Source organism: Rhopalosiphum padi, chromosome 1 (genome assembly GCF_020882245.1).
Source record: "Rhopalosiphum padi isolate XX-2018 chromosome 1, ASM2088224v1, whole genome shotgun sequence".
NCBI lineage: Eukaryota > Metazoa > Arthropoda > Insecta > Hemiptera > Aphididae > Rhopalosiphum > Rhopalosiphum padi.
In genome coordinates, this window is record NC_083597.1 from 72256955 (window position 1) to 72281777 (window position 24823).

Below are 24823 nucleotides of genomic sequence, written 5' to 3' on the forward strand. Positions count from 1 at the left end.
TTTAATTCAGCAACACTCACATACAATTCTTAAAACACTAATCATAACCATTTATTTTTGTACTCAATTTATAAATAAAACTAGCGTTCACAATATTATGACTGTGAGATCAGTATTAAATCATTTTAACAGGTGTTTTTTGATTTGCGGCATTGGTAGTATAAATTACAACCAGAGAGATCTTAAGACTACAGTGATGTTTTATGTCTTACGATATTTAATAATTTGTGTTGGCTTTCTAACAATTTACAACGCCAACATATGGGTAATTAATATATATATATATATTTAAATTTATAACACAAATATAAAAAGTGTTTTAAAACAATTGGTAACTATTATGATCTGAAAATATTTTATTACACATTTTAATATTTTATAGATGTTTAAGAGTATATTATTAGTTGTTTGTATCCCGTTATATTTTTGTATTTTTGTTTCTTAAATACGTGTGCACAATTTATTACTTTTAAGCAACTCATAGATTAAATATTTATAGTAAACAGCTTAAATGACCTAAATTCACTCTTATCATTTTTTATCTTATGATCAAAAAATTTATCCGTGTTGTCTCATTGTTACATACTATGTATAATGTAGATGAAGTAGATTTTGTGCTTTTAGCGTAGATATTGGACTGATTTAATATTTAACTATTAGCTACTATTATTTACTACTATTAGCTAACTATTATTAAAATAAATGATCAAATTTTGGAAAGATATGCAACAATAAGCACACTCAGATATTTATATTTAGAAGTTATAGAATGCTTAAACGATAACAATAGATCAATATATGGTTTGTCGGGTATAGTTGGTCTTATTGGGACAAATGTTTTTCAAGTTATTACCATATTGTACCGTTATATAATTTTCCCTGGAAATTATATCGATGATGATTATACTGCATATGCTTTAATATTATTGTCCATGAAGATATTCAATGTTATAATTTTCTACAAGATTGGAGATATCACGGAAAAAGAGGTTTTTAAATTGTATTAAAATTGAATATTTGGATACTTATGTAATTGTATATAGTATTTATGCATAAAATTAATCTAAAAAATATTTTCATATAAAACATATCATGTATCATTATAACCTAAAATATACTTAAACAACTGATATATATCTTGCAACGACATTTTGAATAATAATTAAAAAATATCATTTAACAATTAATTTTACATTATATTCGAGTTTAAAGATTTAATTTCGTGTTTAATTTGTATGTTCATCTTATTTTTGTTTTTTTGGTTTTCAGATTAATCGGATGAGGCTTGTCTTACATTATCGATCCGTGATAGAAAGAAACCCTAGAATTAAACGTCAGGTATTGTCAATGAATTCAATATGTCAATACATTTACATGTATTAAATAAATAATAAATACGGCTTAAATATTTTTATTTTTATTAAGATCAAGTATTTTATGCTACGAAGATTGCATGAACACTATAATTTTAAGATTTATGGAATATGCCAGATTAATTAGAAACAATTACTTATTTTATCTAACATAGTATGGGCTTACTTATTTATTCAAATTCTATTTAAATTGAATAAATAACCAATATATTTATATATATATTACATAGGTATAGCTAAAAATTAAAAAATAGTCATAGTATTCACTTTAAATTATTATCATTTTAAGAAATTTTGTTTATATCTGCTCTATAGCTAGTGTATACGTGTAGCTTGTCCTTTTGTATATCAGTTTTAATTATGTGTAATTGAATTATAATGTTTAAAAACAATTCTGATCTAGGTCTATGCTACATCTCTTATTTTTCAGAATATATTTAATAGGTACTTTCATTTAACTGTTGCTGGGTCAGTGTTTCTTTATTTCAAAGTATACTTATACAATGATATTACAATCCCTACAGAAGGTTGAAAATTGTTTAAAATATTATATTAAACACATTACATGTAATTTAATTATATATTTATATCTCATACATTATTATTGTTTATTACTAAAAATGCATTTCTAAGTTACTACCTACTGTTTTTGATTGTATAATATCTTTAAATTGTCTTTATTAGATCGAATTAATTGTTGTATAATTAAAATATTAATTATATTATGTGTTATAATAAAATATTCCAAATTTATTCAAGTTTGTATTTAATTGAATTAAGACAAAGTTTGTCAAATCATTATGAAAATCACAAAATTATATTTTAATAACCCATAAACACTATGACATTCATTTATATGGTTAATATTGATACAAATACGGAATACAATATCAACTAGAAATGTGCATTCTTGTATGTAAGAATTTCTAAAATTTCTAAAATATTTAAATATACACAGCGATACATGACGTGACTTTATTTTATACCTAAAATAGTGAGACAATATACTTTCGTATACCTATATATAAATTATTAATATAATCATTTTGAATCTTAAGTTTATTATGTTATGTACATTGCAAATTTTTATATATTTAATACAGTATAATGACCAATGGTAATTTACATGAAATTATACTCGGTTAAAATTGTCTTAGTTTTAGGGGCAATGAAAAACAGGATAATTAACATTTACTAACATTAACAACGTGACAGCCTCATAGCCCAACTTGGACGTCGTTTGTGAAGTTTTATTCAAACACGTCATTGAAATTTAGTGGATTTAAACTAACAGTTCCAACCAAATTTCAAACGAAATTTGGGTCAGGCTTTGTGACGATAATAAACTTACCAACACAAAAAAATCAATAAATAAAAAAATCACATCGTTGATGTAAAAATTATACCTAATGAGTAATGGCCAATCTAATGGTTATAACAATACAGAAATATTTACTTTTCTAATATATCTAAGATTTTAAAGTTTAACGTAAGTTTCCTTATAAGTTTTTTTATCTATAAGAATGAAAAAATAATCACACATTCATTTTTTATAATTACTTGAAATTGAAATTTTGATAATTTCGTCAAAATCACGAACATTATTTAATTTATTTATTACAATTAAATGCATAACAATTTGTTTATATTTTTGTTACAAAATAATTATTTCCATATTAAATATTTTCGACATAAAAATACTATATGTATAGTTTAATTATTTATAATGTTTATAATGTGTAGCTGAGCGATAGACATTTACTCAACTTTTTGTTTTGTTTTAGGAAATTATCAAGACATTTTTTAATTTGTAATTTTAACACCAATCGTGTTTGATTATTTTAATTATAAGATTATATTATTTTGTTTATGACGTATATTTACATTGGCTCATCATATTTAGATATCTTAGAATAAACTTGATTATCTTAGCTTTCCATTAGTAAATATGGGTCGTTTATCTGCGGCTAACGATTGCCGAGCTATATCAATTTGTAATAGGATGAAGACTTTATTGGTACATTTTGTATATTAGAAAATAAATATAAAACATTTTTATTAACTAAAAATATACATTTTGATTTATAATATGGTCAACTATAAATACTTCATAATATAATTTAACATGCTAAGTAATACGTATGGTGAATGAGTAAAATTAAAATCAATTATAATATATGCATGACATATATATTTATATTTAATTCAGCATTAATAATTTTACACTTAATATGCATTATTATTTTTAAGTAAAACATCAAGTAGAAAATTTTTTTTATAAAATTGAAGTGTAAAGAAAATTGCATTTATTGTTCTTTGGTAAAATAAAAAAAAATGAATCAGTCGAAAAAGTTTCGTTATGCTGAAACGGAGATCTTTATTAGACGCTTTTTTATATACTTCGGGTAATAGGCAAACAATGGTCTTGCATAACGTGATATAGATATAAATATACTTACTCGTGTAGATTATCATATTTATGACAATGTTTATATTATTTAATTTTCAAACCACATTTTTTTTGGTTTTTTTTTTCTATACTTTGCAACTTTAGCAAATGGGTAATAACTCAAAATAATTTTATTCAAATAGCTTGAGATATTAATACATACATTTTATATTTTAAAGACCTCCGTAATTTCCTACAAAAGGTTAAATTAAATTGGTCATCAGACGTGGATTACAATAAACCACAATATTGTTATGACTGTAAAATTAAATATTGGCTAATAACTGCAATTATTTTAATGATTAGCCATAATAGAGATAAATAAATTACACCTAACAGTAATTTTCATTAAATGGAAAACGTCATTAAAATATTTAAAATTAAAAAAATAAATTTACATGCAAATAATTATTAGTGGCTATTTAATATTATGAATTCGGTACTCGTCCAATATGCTATCTACCGCAATCTTATGATAGTTAAGTATGATATCTACCGTAAATCTTATAGTATAATATACTTGGTAATATTATATGTACTTTATCATTTTGAAATTAAAATTAAACTTTTATCGAAATCCAAAATTGTATTATATTTATACCTCTTTATAATTATTGATCATAGGCTTCATAAAAAAAAAAAAAATAGTGTGTGTTTGTGAGTCGTGTCGATTACATAAAACGTGATTCGGAACGTGATATTTTGAAAAAAATGTATAATCGATGTACAATAAATGTGTGTCAATCATTTAGATACAATATTTACGGTAGATAGCATATTAAACCATGAAACGCGCGGTAGATAGCATATTAGACGAGTAACCTAAGAATGACGAGTTTTTTTTTTTTTAACTTTTAAAATATAATAATAATAACATATTATAATAGAGTGTGAAACCACTTGTGAAATAACTATTCTAAGAATAATAGCTAGGTACCTATAATGACAATTTTCCACTCAACAATATTTGATTTTTATTTCAATGAGTTTACGTAGTGGTCATTTTCATTTCCGTGTCAAAATCCATTCACTAAAACAATTAAAATAGTAGTTTGAATTCAGTTAATATCAGCAACGGTCACAAACCATAAAGCCTAATAATCTTAATATACTAGTTATTTTTCTTTACATTATTTGAAAATATAAATAAATACAATCTGATATCAGTATGAGATCAGTGTTAAATAATTTTAATAGTGGTTTTTTGATATGCGGTAATGGTTGTATAAAGTATGGGCAAAGAAATTTTAAGAAAAATTTAATGTTACACTTCTTGCGATGTATATTAATTGGTGATGGTTTATTTATATTGTACCATTCCAACCAATGGGTAATGACTGTTTTTAATTTTATTTAAATAGATTTATTTAATAATAATTACGGACGACTTTATGATACATTTAAATATAAGATTTAAAAATTTAATTTGTCAATGGATGTGGACTTTCCTAATACTTTTATTATATGTTGAACCAAATATAAGTGACAAAAATACCTTTGTATATATAATAGCTGTATAAATATAATTTAGTGATCATCTATAAAATGTATAATTCGATATAAAAACTTATATATTATTGTAATGTGACAACTGTAAAATTTATATATGTCATTTTATTTTATAGGTAAAAATAAATGACTTGGAAATGTCTGAACTAACGTCTTTAATAATAATTATTTGTTTTGAATTAACAATGATCGGAAAATTCATATCGATTTTATGGCGTGTATTTTTCGATAATCAATTATCTATGATATTGTATAGACTTGAAAAAATTCGTGAAAAAATGATTCGTTTGAATTTGGTTGTCCCAATGAAAATGAATTGGTTTTTCATTATTGGATTAATTGTACATGTTATAGCAAATATTATAACTCCATTATTATGGGTGAAGATCTTTGTCGGAAAAATGGAAATAAAAGATATGGTAATCATTAATAACTAAATATATTGTTTGATTTTTCAAATAACTAGATAATTGATTTATATTAAATAGTTCACGAATCCTCTGTCTCGATCCTTGTATTTTCATTTATAAAATATATGTTAAGTATTTTGTTTATAAAAAACTTAGGATTAAAATATGTACCTATATTCATAAATCTAGTTTATAATAAATCAAATCGTATGATAATATATTGTAATAGTTTGCTACTATTTTTTCAAAAAGACAATATTACATAATATTATACAACATAGCAAAATAATCATTGTGTTATTATAACTATGTAACTGATTTATCCTATTTACCTTTAATGAAACATTAAGATAATACTATAGTACGATTGTACAATAGTTACAATACATATTACCGTGACGTTATTACAAATAATATTATATATTTCTAGATCTCAAGTTTTGTTTTAAACGTTTGCCAATGTGGTTCATTATATGAATATATACTACTAATATTATACATACAGTGGATGGTGTTCATGATCAATGAAAACGTTTCAGAAAGAAAATCATGCTTTAGTACATTCAGAGATATGTATTTGGAAGTTTTAGAATGTTTGAACGATGTCAATAGATCAATTTATGGTTTGCCGGTCATTGTTGTATTTATTTCAGGAAATTTTTGTGAAATCATTAATATGATATACAAAAATTTGTTATTCCCTAGAGAGTATATGAAAGACCGTTATTATTTTGTATTTACTATCACAGGATTATTATTAAGAACAGTGAATCTTATAATATTATACAATGTTGGTCACATAACGGAAAAAGAGGTTTTTAAATATTATATTATGTAATTAGAATTTTGTAAGTTAATCATTTTATTGTTTTAGTACTTTTATACTAATATTTAATATGTAAATAGTTTTAAATTAATAGTAAATGTTTTCATGGGTGCCATAATGTTATTATTTTTAAGACTTACATAATAACAATATGATTTTTATCTCATACAATCATTTTTGAAAATATTTAAACATTAAAAATGTGATAATACATTAGATTAAAGTACTGAACATTATAAATTCTGTATCATTTGTATGTTCATCTTATTTTAAACTATTTCTTTGGTTTTTAGATTAACCGAATGAATCTTGTCCTACATCAACGGTCCGTAATAGAAAGAAACCCTAGAATAAAACGTCAGGTATAATTTATGTGATTGCTAAATGTTATTTTTTTTAGATTTTTGATTAATATATACGATAATTATTTTTATTAAGATCAAGATTTTTATACTACGAAGATTGCATGAACACTATCGTTTTGAATTGTATGGAATATGTCAGATGAATCTAAGACATTTAATTATTTTATTAAACAAAGCTTTTGCTTATACAATAATTCAAATTCTGTTCAAATTAAATAAACAATAAACAAAAATATTATTCTTTAATCGTAATATTAGTAATCTGTTAATAGCCAATAGTTTCACTTTCAATTATAATTATTTTAAGACAATTTTTTTAAAAAAAATACAAATAAATTTAAAATCAAGAGATTGTACCTTTTCTATTATATAGTAAGCATTGATATAAATTAGCAAGCGTCTATATTTCTGTACTTATTAGATTATATGCTTTACAAACCTACGATTATTGTTTTTTTTCTTTCAAATAAATTTATTACTGTTACAGAGCCTGACCAAAATATATTTTGAAAGTTGGTTGAATCTATCTGTTTACAGCCACTAAATATCAGTGGTATGTCTGAGTGAAACTTCTAAAAAAAATGTCTTAGTTTATAGTAAGTATGAATGTGTAGAACTATTGTATCAATAATTTATATTTATACGCAAGTAAAATGTCTCACTATTTAAGGAGTACAAAAAAGTCACATCATATATGAATAATCGTTGTGTCTATTGTTACGATATACAGATTACTGACTTCTCATTTATATCGCACTTGGCGAATTTGCTTAGGTTAACATAACATAGGTGTTTTGAATGAAATATACAGCTCTAAAATGATGTTTTGTCACCAATTACAATCATTTACATATCAATAATTTCCAAAAATGTAAAATATTATTGATAATACAAAGTATTTGTGTCTACTAAAATAGTATTGTTAGGTTTATTTATAACTTAATATAAGAAACTAAATATAATATTATATTAAACTATAAATTACAGTTTTTGCATATTTATCTATATTATCATTATTAACATAAAAATTTGCTATAAGAAATATTTTCATTTAGTCGTCGTACATATATTGACATACTAATATTGTAATGAAAAATATTAATTTAAAAAAAAAAATGATCATTTCTGATATTTTAATCCTGTCTTATATTTCAAAATAAATGATTTCTTATGTTCCCAAAATTGCACTTTTTAAAGAAAAATATCATTATGAAAGAATATAATATATTTTTTCCACTATAGGTTTACGCCAACTGTCGAAATCTAAGTTTATGTAACTTATAAAACATAATATTATAATGTTTACTATTTTTAATTGAAGGATAAAGTTAATCGATCTCGAACAAATATTGTCTTAACATAAACTTGAAGACCAAGGTAGTTAATGACCAAATACTATGTAAAATCAATACAATTTTCAAAATTTTAATGATGTAATATACACATTTTGGTTAGAAATACTTCATAGTCAAATCTATTTGTCATGAATGTATAAAACCTTTTTGCATCACTATTATAATAATCCACATACAACAAAACATTAAAATATGATATTGTGTGATATCAAGTATGTAATAAACTTGTTACTCAAGTATTCATTATAATATTAATACCACACAAAATGTATATTAGGAATAATGATATAATATATATGGCACCATCATATAATTAAAATATCATAGTTCAATAACAAAGGCATTGAAACAGGTAAAGTTTAAAAAAATAAAAGAAAACAGTTAATATATCGGAAATGACTGATTTATTTTTCGGTGTCAATACTTATATGAATTACATATTATTGTACTGTTTGGGCTATGACATTTTTAAGTTTAAGATGTGTGTAGCACATGAATTAACAGTTCTGAAACAAAAAAAAAAATAAACAAATCAATTAAAATTATTATTTTTTTAATCATACATAATAATAATTTATCATTCACTATCGCAAAATTATTATAGAGCATAAAACACTATGAAAATATAATAAATAATTAGCTAGAAATTTGATAATATTTTTAGTCATTAAATTCATCAGCTTTAAATAAAGTATTCTCGTAAGTGTATAATATAAATTGTTGTGTCTATATTTCCAAAAAATATATGAAACGTATTATTCAAAACAGTTGAACAAAAATTATCAGACTGTATTTTTAACATATTATATACAATAATTTTAAACAATAAATATAGATATTTAACTAAATTTTAAAGTTAAATAAACTACTTATAAAATAATGTACTCACCATCAATTGGCTGGTGGCTGGTGTGGCCTTGGCGACGGTTTTGACGGCCTTGGCAGATTGGACTTGTCCAACGACAACGATGTTCATGGATACTTTTTCAGCGCCCATTTTTGATTTGTTGGTTGGTTTTTGAGGATTAAAGTGAAAACTACAAGTTAAAAATATAAAATAAAATGTTATTAGTTTTAAATGAAAATAAAACTATTACTGTCTTTTCATACTCACCAAAGAATAAATCTGCACAAAAATATGTGTTATGTCGGAATTGAGGTCTCGGATGCCTTTATATACATTCACGCCGACCTTTAGTTTAAAGTGGGGCAGCAGCGTGGCGTGATCGTCGATATATTATGACGATTCCGATGACGATTATTTATAAAAAGTGTATGAATTGTGTTTATAACTTTTAAAATTCACAGAATTTATAAAATTATAATTTTCAAATTTAAAATGTAATTTCACCTTAATATAATATAAATTGGCTTCAAGATTACTTAACAAAATGAATTATTTTACTTATAAATTCAAATTGAGGCTTTGCCGTGACCAGATCATTATGATAATTTACTATGTATAATAATAATATTGATAACTATTATTATTATTTTAATATTTATTATATGATAATATTTTTTATATTGCCTACAATTATGGTGAATATGTACTCATTTTCCAATAAAGCAAACTATCATTAGTTATTTCAAAATCCAATGTAAATAATTATTGTAGATAATACTAGAATTTTTGCAACCACAATATGATAAAATATGTTGTTTTCGAGGCTGGGAAAGTTAATTTTGTTAATCATCAAGTTTTTTTATGTCAACAATTTATAAGTCATCGATGATTACATTTAAATAATACCAAAAATCGTTTGATGAGAAATAGTTAATAAACGAATGGATATTTAATTTTGTCAAAATTTAAACACTCATAAAATAAATGCAGGAAGTACTACACACCACTCTTCTTTTAATACTTTTAAAAAAAAACTTCAAAGGGCTATTTTAAAATTAGACTATTTTTGAATCTAAAATGTAAATATTAAACATTTTATAAATGTTTAACTACAGAATAACTTGTTAATTTTTGCTATTTGAAAAAATGTAAATTTCAAACTCTCCTGCAAAATGACCGTGGATTTATAATAAACATTTTTTTTTCAATAACAAGAACTTACAAGAAAAACTTTTACTAAAATCTTCAAGCATTGTGACAAAAATTCGTCAGTTCTAAACAAATCTAGTTTGGTTATGATTTTAATTATTTTTTTTATAATAATTATATACTAAGTTACAAAAAAACAGTCGATGACTAAGAGCGCAATAATTCTTGTTTGTCGTTTTGATTTAATGTGTAATTATTGGTATTGTATTAGGCCAGCGGTTCGCAACCTTAGTTATGAGGACTGGTGAAACCCGAAAGCGCAAATTGACCTTTTTTTTCGGTAACTCAAAAGCGCAAAAATAAATTGTACTACTTGATACAATATTTTACTGATCTAACGCGCGACACTTGACGCTTTCCATGTACGCGTGGCCTTACCTGTTCTACGATAGATTGCAGCAACGCATCGCGACGGTTATTGCATTTGTACTGCATTTAACTATACATCGTAATGAAACATTTTGCTATGTAGATCGAAAATCGTAATATTCACGACAAACAGTAATTTAGAATATTTAGTTAATAATAGTTATACTATGTATTATCAATTTACGTCCAAGTAGTGTATTGTCTGTTACCGTCCAAAACAACTGATAGTTATGAACAAATGTGGCATTTAATAAAAACATTATGTAAGAAAGAATTAAAACCTCAAAATCTACATTTGGATTTTCAACTATCTGCTCATAATGGCGTTTTGCGTATATTTCCAAATGCACAAATTAAATGTTGCGGGTTTCATCTCGGGCAAGCCTGGTATAGACGAATTGCAAAATTGGGACTTAAAATTGAATATGACCAAAATGAATCAGAAATTTCACATAGGTTAAAGTATTTCTTTGGATTGGATTTTTTACCTTCTACTGACATTTCTGATGCATTTTATGAACTATTTTCTATTGCTCCTGACAACCAGAATTAAAATTAAAATTTCAAATTTAATTTTAAGGTACTTATACTCATTATTATATTAGTTTAATAAATGTATTTATTTATTCATAATACCTATACTTGTTTAACTACAATTTAAAATAATGCTTAAAATTATATTTTTTATTTTTTATTGATATTTTGATACTTGTTTAACTACAATTTAAAATAATGCTTAAAATTATATTTTTTATTTTTACTAATTTTTATTACTGACTTTTTGATTTTTTGAACTAATTTCAATATCACTGTAAATGTTTAATTTAATATTAATAATTACTACGATTTTAATTAAATATTCTTTTTTTATAAAATTTATTTGCGCTTATGGGTTATTAAAAAGGTTAAATTTTTTTGCGATAATGGGTTATTTATTTTTATGCTTTTGGGTTGCGTTTGGGTCAAATTTTGCGCTTATGAGCTACAGCCACACTGCCCAGTTCTACGCTGCCGCAATCCACATAATTACTAATAATGTTTCATTTTAAATAACGCTGCATAAAAAAGGAATTCAATTATATATATTATGTATATATATATAGTTTAAAAATTTAAATTACCTACACGTACTTCATGAAACTCAAAAACTATGTAAAATTCATGTTTTAATCTGTACAGTGTATATTATTATATATTAATTTTAAAATAAATGATCGACAAAATATTACAATGATCACGCCACGCTGCTGCCCCACTTTAAACTAAAGGTCAGCGTGAGTGTATATAAAGGCGTCCGGGACCTCAATTCCGACATAACACATCTTTTTGTGCAGATTTATTCTTTGGTAAGTATACTAAACAACAATTATAGTTTTATTTTCATTTAAAACTAATAACATTTTATTTTATATTTTTAACTTGTAGTTTTCAATTTATTCCTCAAAAACCAACCAACAAATCAAAAATGGGCGCTGAAAAAGTATCCATGAACATCGTTGTCGTCGGACAAGTCCAATCTGCCAAGGCCGTCAAAACCGTCGCCAAGGCCACACCAGCCATCAACCAACTCATGGTAAATACATAACAATATGATAAGTACCTTTATATAACTTTAAAATTTAGTTTGAAACCTATATTTATTATTTAAAATGATTAGATTTATTAATTTTCAATTTATATATATTTTGTCAATACCATCTTTATGTATATTATAGTGACCAATATTATTAATTTTATTGTTAAAAGGTAAACTTTTTCGTTTTAGAATATATTTTCATTATTTTTATTTTTCAATTAATAATTCAAGAATTCATTTACTTATTTGTTGCCCTTTTTTATTAATATTTATTTAAATTAATTGTATACCTCTTTTTTTTTTTAACTAAAATGATTACAATTATTACTATTTTATCAATTTATTCCGTACAAAAAAAAACTAATTAAATTGGTTTAAAAAATATATATTTAAAAAAAACATTTTAGTTATCTAAATAAAATTATTTACGAATTTTGTTTTTTAAGACATTTCTGTTTAATTTATTATTAAAAATGTTGAATACAAAAATATTATATTTTCATTTTAATTATTTATTATTTTAACGCAGAAATTATGTTACTTTATTACACTTACTATCTAATTTAAATTATAATTATATGATTTATATTTATATTATTAATCTAATACAAAGTTAATTTCGTTATAGTTAATTTGCATTTTTTTTTGTATTGTTTCAGAACTGTTAATTTATGTAATTCATCCATCTCAAACTCCAAAATGCCATAGCCCGAACAATACAATATGTAACAATCATTTTGATGTTGACACCATAAAATAAAACATTCACTTCCGATATTTAATATTGATATTTTTATTTTACATATAAACCTCATACCTTATTCGATGTGGCTATATCTATATAAGTGTTCAGTAATTCATTAATTACTAATTATGTGTACACATTTTATCTCTAATTGATACATTCTCTTACGTTTGATAACATGAATTATCAATAATTCAACAACTAATTAATACGTATTATTTAATAATAAAGTCACTAATAGTAATTTTTCCTTGTGCCTCGTTTATCAAATGATTTTAGATGTTTCTACCAAATCAGTGGTTCCCAAACGTATTTATTTTTCGTCACATTATGAAACATTACCTATCAATTAAAAATTTCAGCACACTTTCGATAACAAATAATAATTATTAGTAATTAGTAAGTACCTTGAGGTTCATGAAAACAAATACCACAAATCAGTAGAACATTTAAATATTCACATAAAAATTTGATATATGAATTTGTATTATTATTATTTGTGGTTTAATTTAGACCACAAAAATGTTTTGAATTTTATCTGCGTATTTAATAATATCATATTACAACCTTTGGGAAACCAGTTTAATAAACAAAACAAATAATATCTGTGTAAAATAAGTTAATAATTTAGACTTATTAAACTTGAATTTAAAATAATATAACTTATAAATGACGTAGTCAAAACGCATTTATATATATTTATATTGGATAAAATGTGTACCTATTTCAAAAATATTTTTATGTTGATTTTAAACTATTACACACATTTTATGTTTTATACACATAGCGACAAAGGCTTAAATTAATTTTATATTATTGCACTTATTTAAAAAATGATGCTATTCAATTGTTTTACAATCTTTGGTGTGCTGGTATTGACTCAAAAGTTTATAATTGTAGTATACTACGATATAAATATGCATACTATTATAATAATTAAAAACTAATAATAAAATATTTTCTAATAAACATGATTCTGATAAATATTACTTAAAGTAGTAAAATAAATTACTATAATAGCAATGTATATAAAATATACTTAGTAAATAGATATATTAAGTTGACAAGACCGTTTTTAATGCATATCAATTTTTTTTTTTTTTTTAAATACTACTTTTGAATAAAATATATGGTTAACATTTACTAAATTATGTTATACATATAATATGTTTAATAGTTATTCATATCAATTATAAAAATTATACCATTATAATATGTAGTAAACAATATTACTATGGAAACTTCAAACTATAAACCAATTGGTTGATTTGTAATTTTTAGTATATAGTAGTTATTATAAAATATTCATGAGACAAGATAATTAAAATAACAACAAGGACTCAAAAGTAAACGTATATCGTTAACAGATAAATAAGATAAAAGTAGTAGAGTGGCCAATGAACAAAAAGAATAAAATCCCATCAGTATTTTTTACAAATACTACTTCTAGTTAATTTATGAAAATGCATTTTAAAATTGTCAAACATATAACTTATATTTCATAATATGGATTATATAATTAATTATAATCATGTCAAGTATAATATAGGAGTAATAAATATAAAGTATAATATGCCAACATAAATTATTACTAATAATATTTGTTTTTCATTTCAATCATTTATGTAAAACGTATTCAATAAAAATTTATTTGTAGCCAAACACTTTGAAATAATAGTTACGCTTGCACATAATTCCTAAAACAGTTATTATTAACATTTAGATTTGTACTCAATTTGTAAAAAAAAACCAACATACAAAATTATGACTGTGAGATCAGTATTAAATAATTTCAACAGGTGTTTTTTATTTTGTGGTATTGGTAGTATAAACTACAACCAGGGAAGTCTTAAGACGACGGTGATGTTTAATGTCTTGCGATATTTCATAATTTGTGTTAGCGTGGTAGGAATATACGACGCCAACATATGGGTAATCAATATATTAATATAATTAATTGATAATTTTGAATATAATAAAATCATAATTATTCTTTTATATGCAATCGATCCTGTTAACACTATCGTAATAACAATGTCGAATGGCTTGAAAAAACAAAATTGTATAATGTTCGTGTTGTGAACTTCTATTTTATAGGTAACTAAGGAGGATTCGGATATGACGGAAATAACGTCAATTATAGCGATCACTTGTTTCGAGTTAATGTTGATTGGAAAATTTGCATCTAATATGTGTCGAATATTTTTTGATGAGCAACTATTTTTAACATTAACTAAACTTGAAAAAATTCACGAAAAGTTGATACAAATGAATGTGGTCAGACCGATCAAATTAAAAATTAATTGGTTTATCATAATTGGATTTATTTTATATTTCTTACCATATAATATACGTATGATATATTGGCTTATATACCATCAATATGATAACACAAATTTAAAATACACTTTATGACAATTGGTAACTATTATAATCTAAAAATATTTTATTACACATTTTATAGATATTTAAGAGTATATTATTAGTTGTTTCTGTCCCGTTATATATCTTTGTATTTTTATTTCTTAAATATGTGTGCACAATTTATTATTCTTAAGCAACTCATAGATTATATATTTATAGTATAAACAGCTTAAATGACCTAAATTCACTCTTATCATTTTTTATCTTGTGATCAAAAAAAATATCCGCGTTGTCTCATTGTTACATAGCATGTAGATGAAGTAGATTTTGTGCTTTTAGCGTAAATATTGGACTGATTTATCTATTAGCAAACCTTAAGACTTAAGGTTAACTTAAGGCTTAAGTTAAGAATATACAACCTGTGTATACGTGCTTTACGAAGTATAATTTTTATAATCGTATTGAGAACACTTTCAATTTTAAAAATGTATATAAATTGAAATATAACAAATATTTGACATCACATAAAAACACAAATTATCGATATGATATTGGGTTGAGGTAATCCTACATTTAAGTAAATTACACACATTTTTTTAAAATCAAAAATACTTTGCTTTATGTTTGTAAAACATTTTTAAAACAAATACTTTAACGAAATGCCAAATAAAAAACATATTTTTTTTTTAGGTTGAATGGTTTTTCTCAAATGTATGTCACTGCGTTGCATTTTGTGAATACATATTACTAATATTGTACATTAAGTGGTTAGTGAACAAAATAAATGATCAAATTTTGGAAAGATATGCAACAATAAGCACACTCAGAGATTTGTATTTGGAAGTTATAGAATGCTTAGACGATATCAATAGATCAATAAATGGTTTGTCGGTCATATTTGGTCTTATCGGGGCAAATGTTGTTCAAATTATTACCGTATTGTACCGTTATATAATTTTCCCTGGAAATTATATTAATGATGATTATACTGTGTATGCTTTTATAATATTATCAACAAAAATATTCAATATTATACTTTTCTACAAGATTGGAGATATCACGGAAAAAGAGGTTTTTAAATTATATTATTAAAATTATAAAAATTTAAGAGAATGTCAGAGCACTGTTTGTTTTATCTCTCTAGCCCAAGCGTAACATAGACAAATCGTATTTACGCAGTCTGAGTAGAACTCGCTCAATTTTGGTTCTAGAGTAAATATGTATACCTATAATAAAATTAAATTTTGATAATATTTCTGAGTACAAGACGATACGTTTTTTCCATTATTCTCAATACAACGTTAATTATATCGTTTAGAAATAGCTTTAAACTACAATATTTTTAAATAACCTTTAACTTTTCAAAATTTTAATTTTTTAAAAAAACTCATAACCTTGTACTCAGAAATATCATCAACATTTAATTTTATAATAGGTATATTTACTCTAGAACCAAAATTGAGCGAGTTCTACCCAGACTGCGTAAATATATTTTGTCTACATACATGTTGCGCGTGGGCTAGAGAGAGAAAACAAACAGTGCTCTGACATCCTCTTAAGTACTATTATATTGAAATTTAATACTTTATATTGATGTAATTATTGTATATAGTATTAATGTAAAAAATTAATTAAAATTTAAATAAATTATAATAAATTATAATAATAAAAAAACATATCATGTATCATTATAATCTAAAATTTACTTAAACAACCGATATATATATCTTTTAAGCACATTTTTGATAATAGTTAAAAAATAATAGTTAACAATCGATTTTACTTTCGATTCGAATTTAAAGATTCCATATTGAGTTTTATTTGAGCGTTCATCTTAAATTATATTAATTTTTGGTTTTTAGATTAATCGGATGAGTCATGTATTACATCAACGGTTCACGATAGAAAGAAATCCTAGAATAAAACGCCAGGTATGATTAATGTATTTACTACATTCGCTACATAGTACATTTGAGACGTCTTTAATACATAAATAATATTAAATAATTTTTTTTCTTCGTTTTTAGATCAAGTTTTTTATACTTCGAAGATTGCATGAACACTATCATTTTAAGTTGTATGGAATATATCAGATTAATTTAAGACAACTACTGATCTTATCAAACAAAGTATGTGCTTACTTATTTATTCAAATTTTGTTCAAATTGAATAAATAATCAATAAATATGAATATATAATAGGTAGGTATATTTTTAGTTAGTGAACAGACATTGTATTCTGTATATATTACACTAGTTATAAGAAAATCTATTTAGAAATATTATAAAACCAGGTTGTAGGCCTACTTGATAATAAGTGTGAGCGTGGCTTGTCATGTTGGAAGTGTGTAATTATAGGTGTACAAAATGAAGCCAGTACGATGTAAGAAGATGCATAAAACATTTATTAAAATATTGCTTAATGACTGTTCCTTTATAATATGTGTGATGTATTAAATGACATAATAATCTTAACGTATATTGATTTTATTTAGTCTCACACTTAACTATATATTTTTGGACTTCACAAAAATTGTTTCACAATAATATTTATTTCAAATGTATTATTGTTAAACTATAATAAAGTAATAAAATCAAAAGTCGATAAAGATTTTTCAAAAAATATTTTTGCCCTATGCGTTATGCGTAAATAATCGTATTTTCTTTTTTTTTTTTAATTACTAAAAAAGTACTGGTTAAAGTAAATTTACATATCTAAATATCTAACTTAATACATAAAAAAACATATGTTAAAATTTTAAATAACAATATTACCTGATGCATGACGGGAATATAAACAAATCATTTTCAAGCTCCTTATCAGCTATAAACCAATTACGCGCGCTTGTGACAATCACGCCATCAGACGTTGCTCTATAGTCTATATTGACCAAAATACGACAGAGTATAAAAGGAAGTACTGTCGCTTTATTCAGGCATAACATATTTTGTGAAAATTTAATCATCAGTAAGTATAATATATTACTAACAGAATAATGATATATGTTTTAGCTTATTTAAATCATTTATATTTTATATAGTTTGTCTATACTTTTAGCTTTCACTTCATTCAACGAAAACAAATCAAAATCCAAAAATGGGTGCTGAAAAAGTAACAATGAACATCGTTGTCGTCGGACAAGTCCAATCTGCTAAGGCCATCAAATCGGTCGCCAAAACCACCCCAGCCACCAGCCAGTTGATGGTGAGTTTTTTTTCTATATTATAAGATATTTTAATTAGAATTTCTATTTCTATTTTATTGTTTTATTTTTACAATTCACATTGTAACTTTGTTCTTAACAATTGTGTGTGCACGTGTACTGATATAAATAAAATCGATAAATCAATTAATTATCGCCTCATATGTTTCTTACAAATGTAGCATAGAAGTATACACAATACAACGTATTGTTTTTATTATATATTGTTAATGATATAATATCTTATAATTAAATAACAATAAGTATGAAATTTTTTTTGTACTAGTTTATTGTTACGTTACTTGTAAAATTATATATATTAGCTAGAGATAACCATATATTCAAACATTTGTATACATAAATAACTAAACGATTAATGTAATCTTCCAAATGAATTCTCAATAATTTCAAGAACATATATTTTTGTAAACGTTTATGTTCTAAAAAGTGATAACATTATTATTATACAGTTGGAAAATAATTTTCATTTTATTGTCTCGATAATCTTTATAATCTAATTGTGCTGATTTGTTATTATATCGCCCACTTTGGGAAAAACTGATGTATAATATTATATTACTGTATTAACCGAGTATTTTTTGTTTTGTTCTAGAACTGTTAATTCATGATATCAACATCAAATTCAAAAATGCCATAGCCCAAACTGTACATAATTATATAATTTGTTGATAATTATAATAATATGTGTTGACATTGTAAAATAAATCAGTTTCTTCCGTCAATTAACTCGTTTTTTATTTATTCCTACTATTTTACATTCATAAAACAATTTGTAAGTGTGGCTTGTCTTTTTAATGAAATCACAAAGACAAAGTAGTGTGCACTATGTTTTATACTTTTTTTTTAATATCGGTAAATCCTTAACTGTTTCGCTTAACTATAATTACCAACTTATTAAAGACTAAGCTATTCAAACATTTTTAACATAATTATGGTTTTTAAAATTCAACTGTATTATTGGAAAAGGCTATATATCTTACTACTTACAGTTTACAGACTACAGAACAGGTTCTCTAACTGGAGGGCGCGCCGCCATTGAGGATGGGGGGCTTATACACGTTGTTGGGGAGGCGTAAAAGTTATTACGAAACTGTCCAAAGAAAAATTTTGCCAGCATTAACATTAATTATTAATTTCATTATGTATTTATTTATTTACTATTATTAATATTTTATACTAATTTATTACTATAATATTTCACCTTAATTGTTACATTTTATTATTTAATATTATTTATATTTTATAATTATTATTATCAATAAAATTCCGAATTTCCGATTCATTCCGATTATTGTATTACTTATAATAGTAGTAGTAGTAGTCACTACATAGTAATCGTAAATTACAACTATACAATCGTTTTATATTATTTTACAATAATGATTTCTTACTACTCCAAATAATAGGTACATTTTTAATATTTAATAATTTAAATTTATTTCAATATAAAAAAAAAAAAAGGTGGTCAAGTGGGTATTGCTCTGCTGTATAGTAAAGGAGGAGAGTAAGTCACTATAATGGATGTGTATTAAATTTGAATGCAATGACAGGTATTATTGTATATAAAAAACAATTCTGAACGGAGGTGATTTGTCAGTCTTATATTATATTATCACCAATATTTAAATTGTAATTTATTTTTCTCTACTGGTGAAAGATTAATGTTTCTATGACTTATAATTTTTGAACTACAACAAATATTTTAAATCGTTTTAGGATTATATATCGTTATTTTTTGCGATTTTGTAAAAAATTAAATTTCATGCGCTCATAAAATGTTTTCTATATTCACACTGGAGTTTTTTTTATAGTTATGGAGAACTTTGTATTGAGTTTTTTAACCTTAGGTATAAATCACAAATATGTTATGCATTTTCATCCAAAACTTTTGACCTCCTAAAGTTCTAACTAGATTCATTTTACTTTTCAGATAGGGGCTGAAGTCAGAAATCTAAGCATTATTATTACTTCAAAACGTAATTACAGAGACACAAAATAAAAAAAAAATTTATAAAAATAAAAACATACATCATTGTAAAATCAATACATTCATCACTTCGTTTAGAATCTAAAATATTTAAAAAATATATAAACTAGTAATACAGTACTAAAATTAGCCGTAGCCATTTTCCTCCAAAAACGAAATACCGTTTTCCTCTACTGTCCATCTGTCCATTTTCAACCAAAAAAAAAGGTTGGTTTCCATTTCCTTCCACATTTTTTTTACAAACCAATTATTATTTTTTATTATTTTATTATTCTTTTATTTATTTATTGATCTATGTTTATCGTCGTACGTACTATTTTATTATATTCATTCTCTTATTATTTTGTTTATTGTAGGAAAAGATGGATATTGGAGGAAAATAAGTAAATATTTTTTATTTATGATATTAGATTTACTAAGACAATTATAAACATTGAATAATATGTAGATTCTAATGCTAAAATAAAAATATGCATGTTATTTTCTATATTTCTAATAATTACAATCGAATTCGTAATAATAAGAGTACTTATTTACATAAATAAATATTATAAATTTATATTATTACATTAAGTTTTAATTTAATATAAAATGTAATGATATATAATGCAAAAAGGAAAAAGGTAAGTATTTATATTATTCTTATAATACAAATTTTTAATGATATGATTTTTTTTAATATTATGTACTAATTTCAATATTATAATATTTTTTTGTAAAAAATTATCTAAAAAAATTGTATTTTTAAAGAAAAATATGTTAAAATACTATAATATTGTTCATTTAATCGTTTTGCAAATTTCGTTAAATAAACATTTGAATTTGTTCAAAACTGACATAGACATAATGTCAATATAATCTATTAAAAAAAAAAAATATCACCAATTTAATTTAAAAATATATCCTATGTCCAAAATATCAATCTTAATAAAAAAAAACAATGAAATAATTATTTTAACATAAATTCTTTCTTAAAACAAACAACAAAAATTAAAATAGTTGGTATATATCGTAGGTTTTTTAAAAATATTATCTAATGAAATCTAAATCAAAGAATATAGCTCATTCATTATGATCCTAAAATATTATACCAATATAGGTAGTTTTATATATAAAATACTTTAACAAGTGATCAATATTGTTCAAGAACTAATACTATTTAGTGCAAATGTCTGATTGTGACTTAAGTATTTTAGTTGAAGTATTTTATACTGAACCGTTAATATTCTGGTTAGATACCTTGATTAAAATCTAAAATAATTATATTAATTACTATAAAACCATTTCGCAATGAATGTTTATTGTTATAATAATCATACTACAATAAAACATTAAAATATCAATCGTCTGATATAATTATATACAAGTATAATATATAACTGATATTTGTTTTCCAAATATTCATGATTATAATAGACATAATAACGTGATACAAAACCCATAATAAGTAGTTAAATGGGTTATATAATACTTCTTTGTGGTTAAAAAGTACATAACAATATTCAAAACATCGGAAAAGGTAAAGATTAAAAATAAGTACAAACAGTTATGTATATCGGAAAGGACTGATTTATTTTATGGTGTCAATAATGATATGAATTACATATTATTGTATTGTTTAGGCTATGGCATTTTTGAGTGTGTGATTAATTGATTACATGAATTAACAGTTCTGAAACAAAAAATACAAAGACAAATATCAATTAAAATATACATTTCCATACTAAAAATCATTTATCATAAATTATGCCATATTTTTGTATAAAAATACATAAAATAATATGCGAGTTTAATATTATAATATTGCTATTTATGAATTAATATTCAAGCAATTTAAACATTAACTATATATAATTATATATTTTTTTAAGTTAAATCATAATAAATTGGGAAAAACTGTATTTATATAAACTTATGAACTAAAATTATATAATCAAAAATCGTATTAAATTTGTTTTTATAATATGCCATATTATTCCAAACAAAAAATATGCATCTATTAATTAAATACTAAACAAAAATATTCAATGTCAACTTTTATATTTAATTTTACCTTTCCAAATAAATTAATTTTTATTATGAACATCTATCTACTACAAAATAAAATACCAAAATACATGAAATTGGAATCACTAATATAATTAATAGAGTTTACCTTATTAAAAGTAAAATGGTCGATAAAAAAAAGACATTCAATAAAACAAAAAAATTAAATTTTATTAATGATCTAAAGTTGTACTTTTTTTTATATAATATAGTGTATTTAAAACTAATGCTTATAATCATGAAATAATCTTTATTAAACTCATCAGATTTAAAAAATAAGTTTTACCCGTTTTCAAAGTTATTAATATATTTAGTATATTGAAATTATGAAAAATATCAATTTTAATTTAAAAACAAATCGGCTTATTTACTATAACATTATTTACATATTGTATAGTTAATTATTTGTACTCACCATCAATTGGCTGGTGGCTGGGGTGGCTTTGGCGATCGATTTGATGGCCTTGGCAGATTGGACTTGTCCGACGACAACGATGTTCATGGTTACTTTTTCAGCGCCCATTTTTGATTTGTTGGTTGGTTTTTGAGGATTAAAGTGAAAACTGCAAGTGGAAATAATATTGTTATTAATTTGATATCAAAATAAAACTATTACTTTCGTTTTGTACTCACCAAAGAATAAATTCGCACAAAAAGATGTGTTATGCCGGAATCGAGATCTCGGTTGCCTTTATATACAGTGTCAGTCGACAGATAAAAGTGGGGCGTAGCATGGCGTGATGTCGATAGTATTATTTTTATTTTGTTATACAGCGATTATATTTTGTTGTAAAACGATATTTTATCACACCATATCGAATATTGATAATAGTGCATCGAGAACGACAGTGGTGTACCAAAAATTATAATAATAATTTCGTAAAAAGTATTAAATATAAATCATATACAAGATATTTTTTTTTTAATGAGAAACACACTCAAAAAGTATTAACGTCTATGGACATTTTGGTTACCTATTTTAAAAGTCAAATTTTTATTGAGTTATTAATTAGTTTTATTTTTTCAAGTATTAATTTAAGTTTAAACAAACGAAATAGTTAAATAATACTGGAATATAAAAAAATATACATTTTATAATATGAATTAATAATTTAATACTTTATTATAAATTATTAATAGAAAAACATTGGATTTCTTCGGTATCATATGAGTATTAATTTAGAAAATGTTAGCCCATATAATGACTTTATATCAGTACTCTTATAAAATATTATCGCACAGTTTTATTTACTTAAATTTAATGTACTCAAAATGGTATAATTTTCAAATATTTGTACTGTTATTAGCACAATTATAGATTATAAGGAGTTATCGCTCTCCTAATATTGATTTAACTATAACTTATATTTTTTATAGAGTGAGTCGTCGTTTTTTGGGTTTAAATGTTAGTTAAAATGATTCGAATTTAAAATTTGGAGAAAGTTTCTGATAAACAATAATTGATTTATTTAATACATTTCGAGAAAAGTGGGGTAAAAAGTAAAAAAAATATTGTACTTTTTTCAATAATCGTGAAGAATCGAATAATATTAAGAAAAAAATAAAATGTTAACATTTAATAATTTGTCAATGAAATTTTTTACCTAAAAAATTGTTCCGATACGAAAAACTGTAGAGACTTGAAATTTTTAACAAATCTTAAATTGTAATTTTTCATAAGCGGAATAGTTTACAAAAAATGTAGACTATTTATAAATGGCTTTAATTCAATTTAAATACCGATTTATAGTATAACTATTCACTTGATTAGCTTCAAAAATAAATACAAGATCTCACAATAAGTTTTTCATATAAGATCAATTTAACAATTTTTAAAAATACATTTTTAATTTATTTATTTAATACCAAACGGCTAGTTTTCAAATTTAGTTGTATGTAAATAATCTAGGTACAATTTTTTTCTAGGTACACAAAAAAATTTATGAGCCAAGATAATTGCAATATAATTTAATATGCTTAACAAACATTTAAATAAATAAATTTTTTACACATTATTATGAAGTAATACATTATCAATTACCTTAATACTTTTTATCAACCAATAAGACAATAACAGCATCAAATTAATTGTGCTGCTAAACCGCCCCAATTTAGGTAACATTGAACAACATTTTTTATTCGTTGATGTTTAAAAATTAACAGCAAAATT

At 23.5% G+C, this 24823-nt stretch overlaps 2 protein-coding genes, 3 long non-coding RNA genes and 2 pseudogenes across 6 annotated transcripts; 5 read left to right on the forward strand and 2 right to left on the reverse strand.

The window, feature by feature from the left end:
- Window positions 1–701: 701 nt before the first annotated feature.
- On the forward strand, window positions 702–1563 carry LOC132926729 (uncharacterized; annotated as a pseudogene).
- Window positions 1564–3321: 1758 nt separating this feature from the next.
- LOC132926741 (uncharacterized) lies at window positions 3322–7158 on the forward strand. Its single transcript, XM_060991134.1, has 5 exons — window positions 3322–3390; window positions 5448–5750; window positions 6172–6555; window positions 6861–6929; window positions 7006–7158. Exons 1-5 carry the CDS (start codon window positions 3322–3324, stop codon window positions 7156–7158), a joined length of 978 nt encoding a protein of 325 aa, XP_060847117.1.
- A 1516-nt stretch (window positions 7159–8674) lies between these two features.
- Window positions 8675–9523, reverse strand: LOC132932322 (uncharacterized). The gene is made up of 3 exons (XR_009662844.1): window positions 9402–9523; window positions 9177–9324; window positions 8675–8793 (listed from the first exon to the last, which is right to left on the reverse strand). It is a non-coding gene; the product is annotated as an uncharacterized LOC132932322 (long non-coding RNA).
- Window positions 9524–11942: 2419 nt separating this feature from the next.
- On the forward strand, window positions 11943–13070 carry LOC132932319 (uncharacterized; annotated as a pseudogene).
- A 1727-nt stretch (window positions 13071–14797) lies between these two features.
- LOC132926751 (uncharacterized) lies at window positions 14798–17574 on the forward strand. Its single transcript, XM_060991145.1, has 5 exons — window positions 14798–14965; window positions 15131–15310; window positions 16088–16468; window positions 17260–17328; window positions 17425–17574. The coding sequence occupies exons 1-5, from the start codon at window positions 14798–14800 to the stop codon at window positions 17572–17574; spliced, it is 948 nt and encodes a 315-aa protein (XP_060847128.1).
- A 634-nt stretch (window positions 17575–18208) lies between these two features.
- On the forward strand, window positions 18209–19342 carry LOC132932326 (uncharacterized). Of its 2 annotated transcripts, none has more exons than XR_009662848.1 (3): window positions 18209–18364; window positions 18455–18601; window positions 19213–19342. It is a non-coding gene; the product is annotated as an uncharacterized LOC132932326 (long non-coding RNA). The 2 variants fall into 2 exon arrangements; XR_009662849.1 differs by having other exon boundaries at window positions 18331–18364; window positions 18438–18601.
- A 2811-nt stretch (window positions 19343–22153) lies between these two features.
- Window positions 22154–23402, reverse strand: LOC132932320 (uncharacterized). The gene is made up of 3 exons (XR_009662842.1): window positions 23287–23402; window positions 23069–23216; window positions 22154–22279 (listed from the first exon to the last, which is right to left on the reverse strand). It is a non-coding gene; the product is annotated as an uncharacterized LOC132932320 (long non-coding RNA).
- Between the last annotated feature and the right edge of the window lie 1421 nt (window positions 23403–24823).

Coding starts and splice junctions, on each gene's coding strand:
- LOC132926751 (XM_060991145.1), top strand. CDS start 14,798: ATGACTGTGAGATCAGTATTAAATAATTTCAACAGGTGTTTTTTATTT. Junction 16,469..17,259: donor GAGATATCACGGAAAAAGAG/GTTTTTAAATTA, acceptor TTTGGTTTTTAG/ATTAATCGGATGAGTCATGT. Junction 17,329..17,424: donor ATCCTAGAATAAAACGCCAG/GTATGATTAATG, acceptor CTTCGTTTTTAG/ATCAAGTTTTTTATACTTCG.
- LOC132926741 (XM_060991134.1), top strand. CDS start 3,322: ATGGGTCGTTTATCTGCGGCTAACGATTGCCGAGCTATATCAATTTGT. Junction 6,556..6,860: donor GTCACATAACGGAAAAAGAG/GTTTTTAAATAT, acceptor TTTGGTTTTTAG/ATTAACCGAATGAATCTTGT. Junction 6,930..7,005: donor ACCCTAGAATAAAACGTCAG/GTATAATTTATG, acceptor ATTTTTATTAAG/ATCAAGATTTTTATACTACG.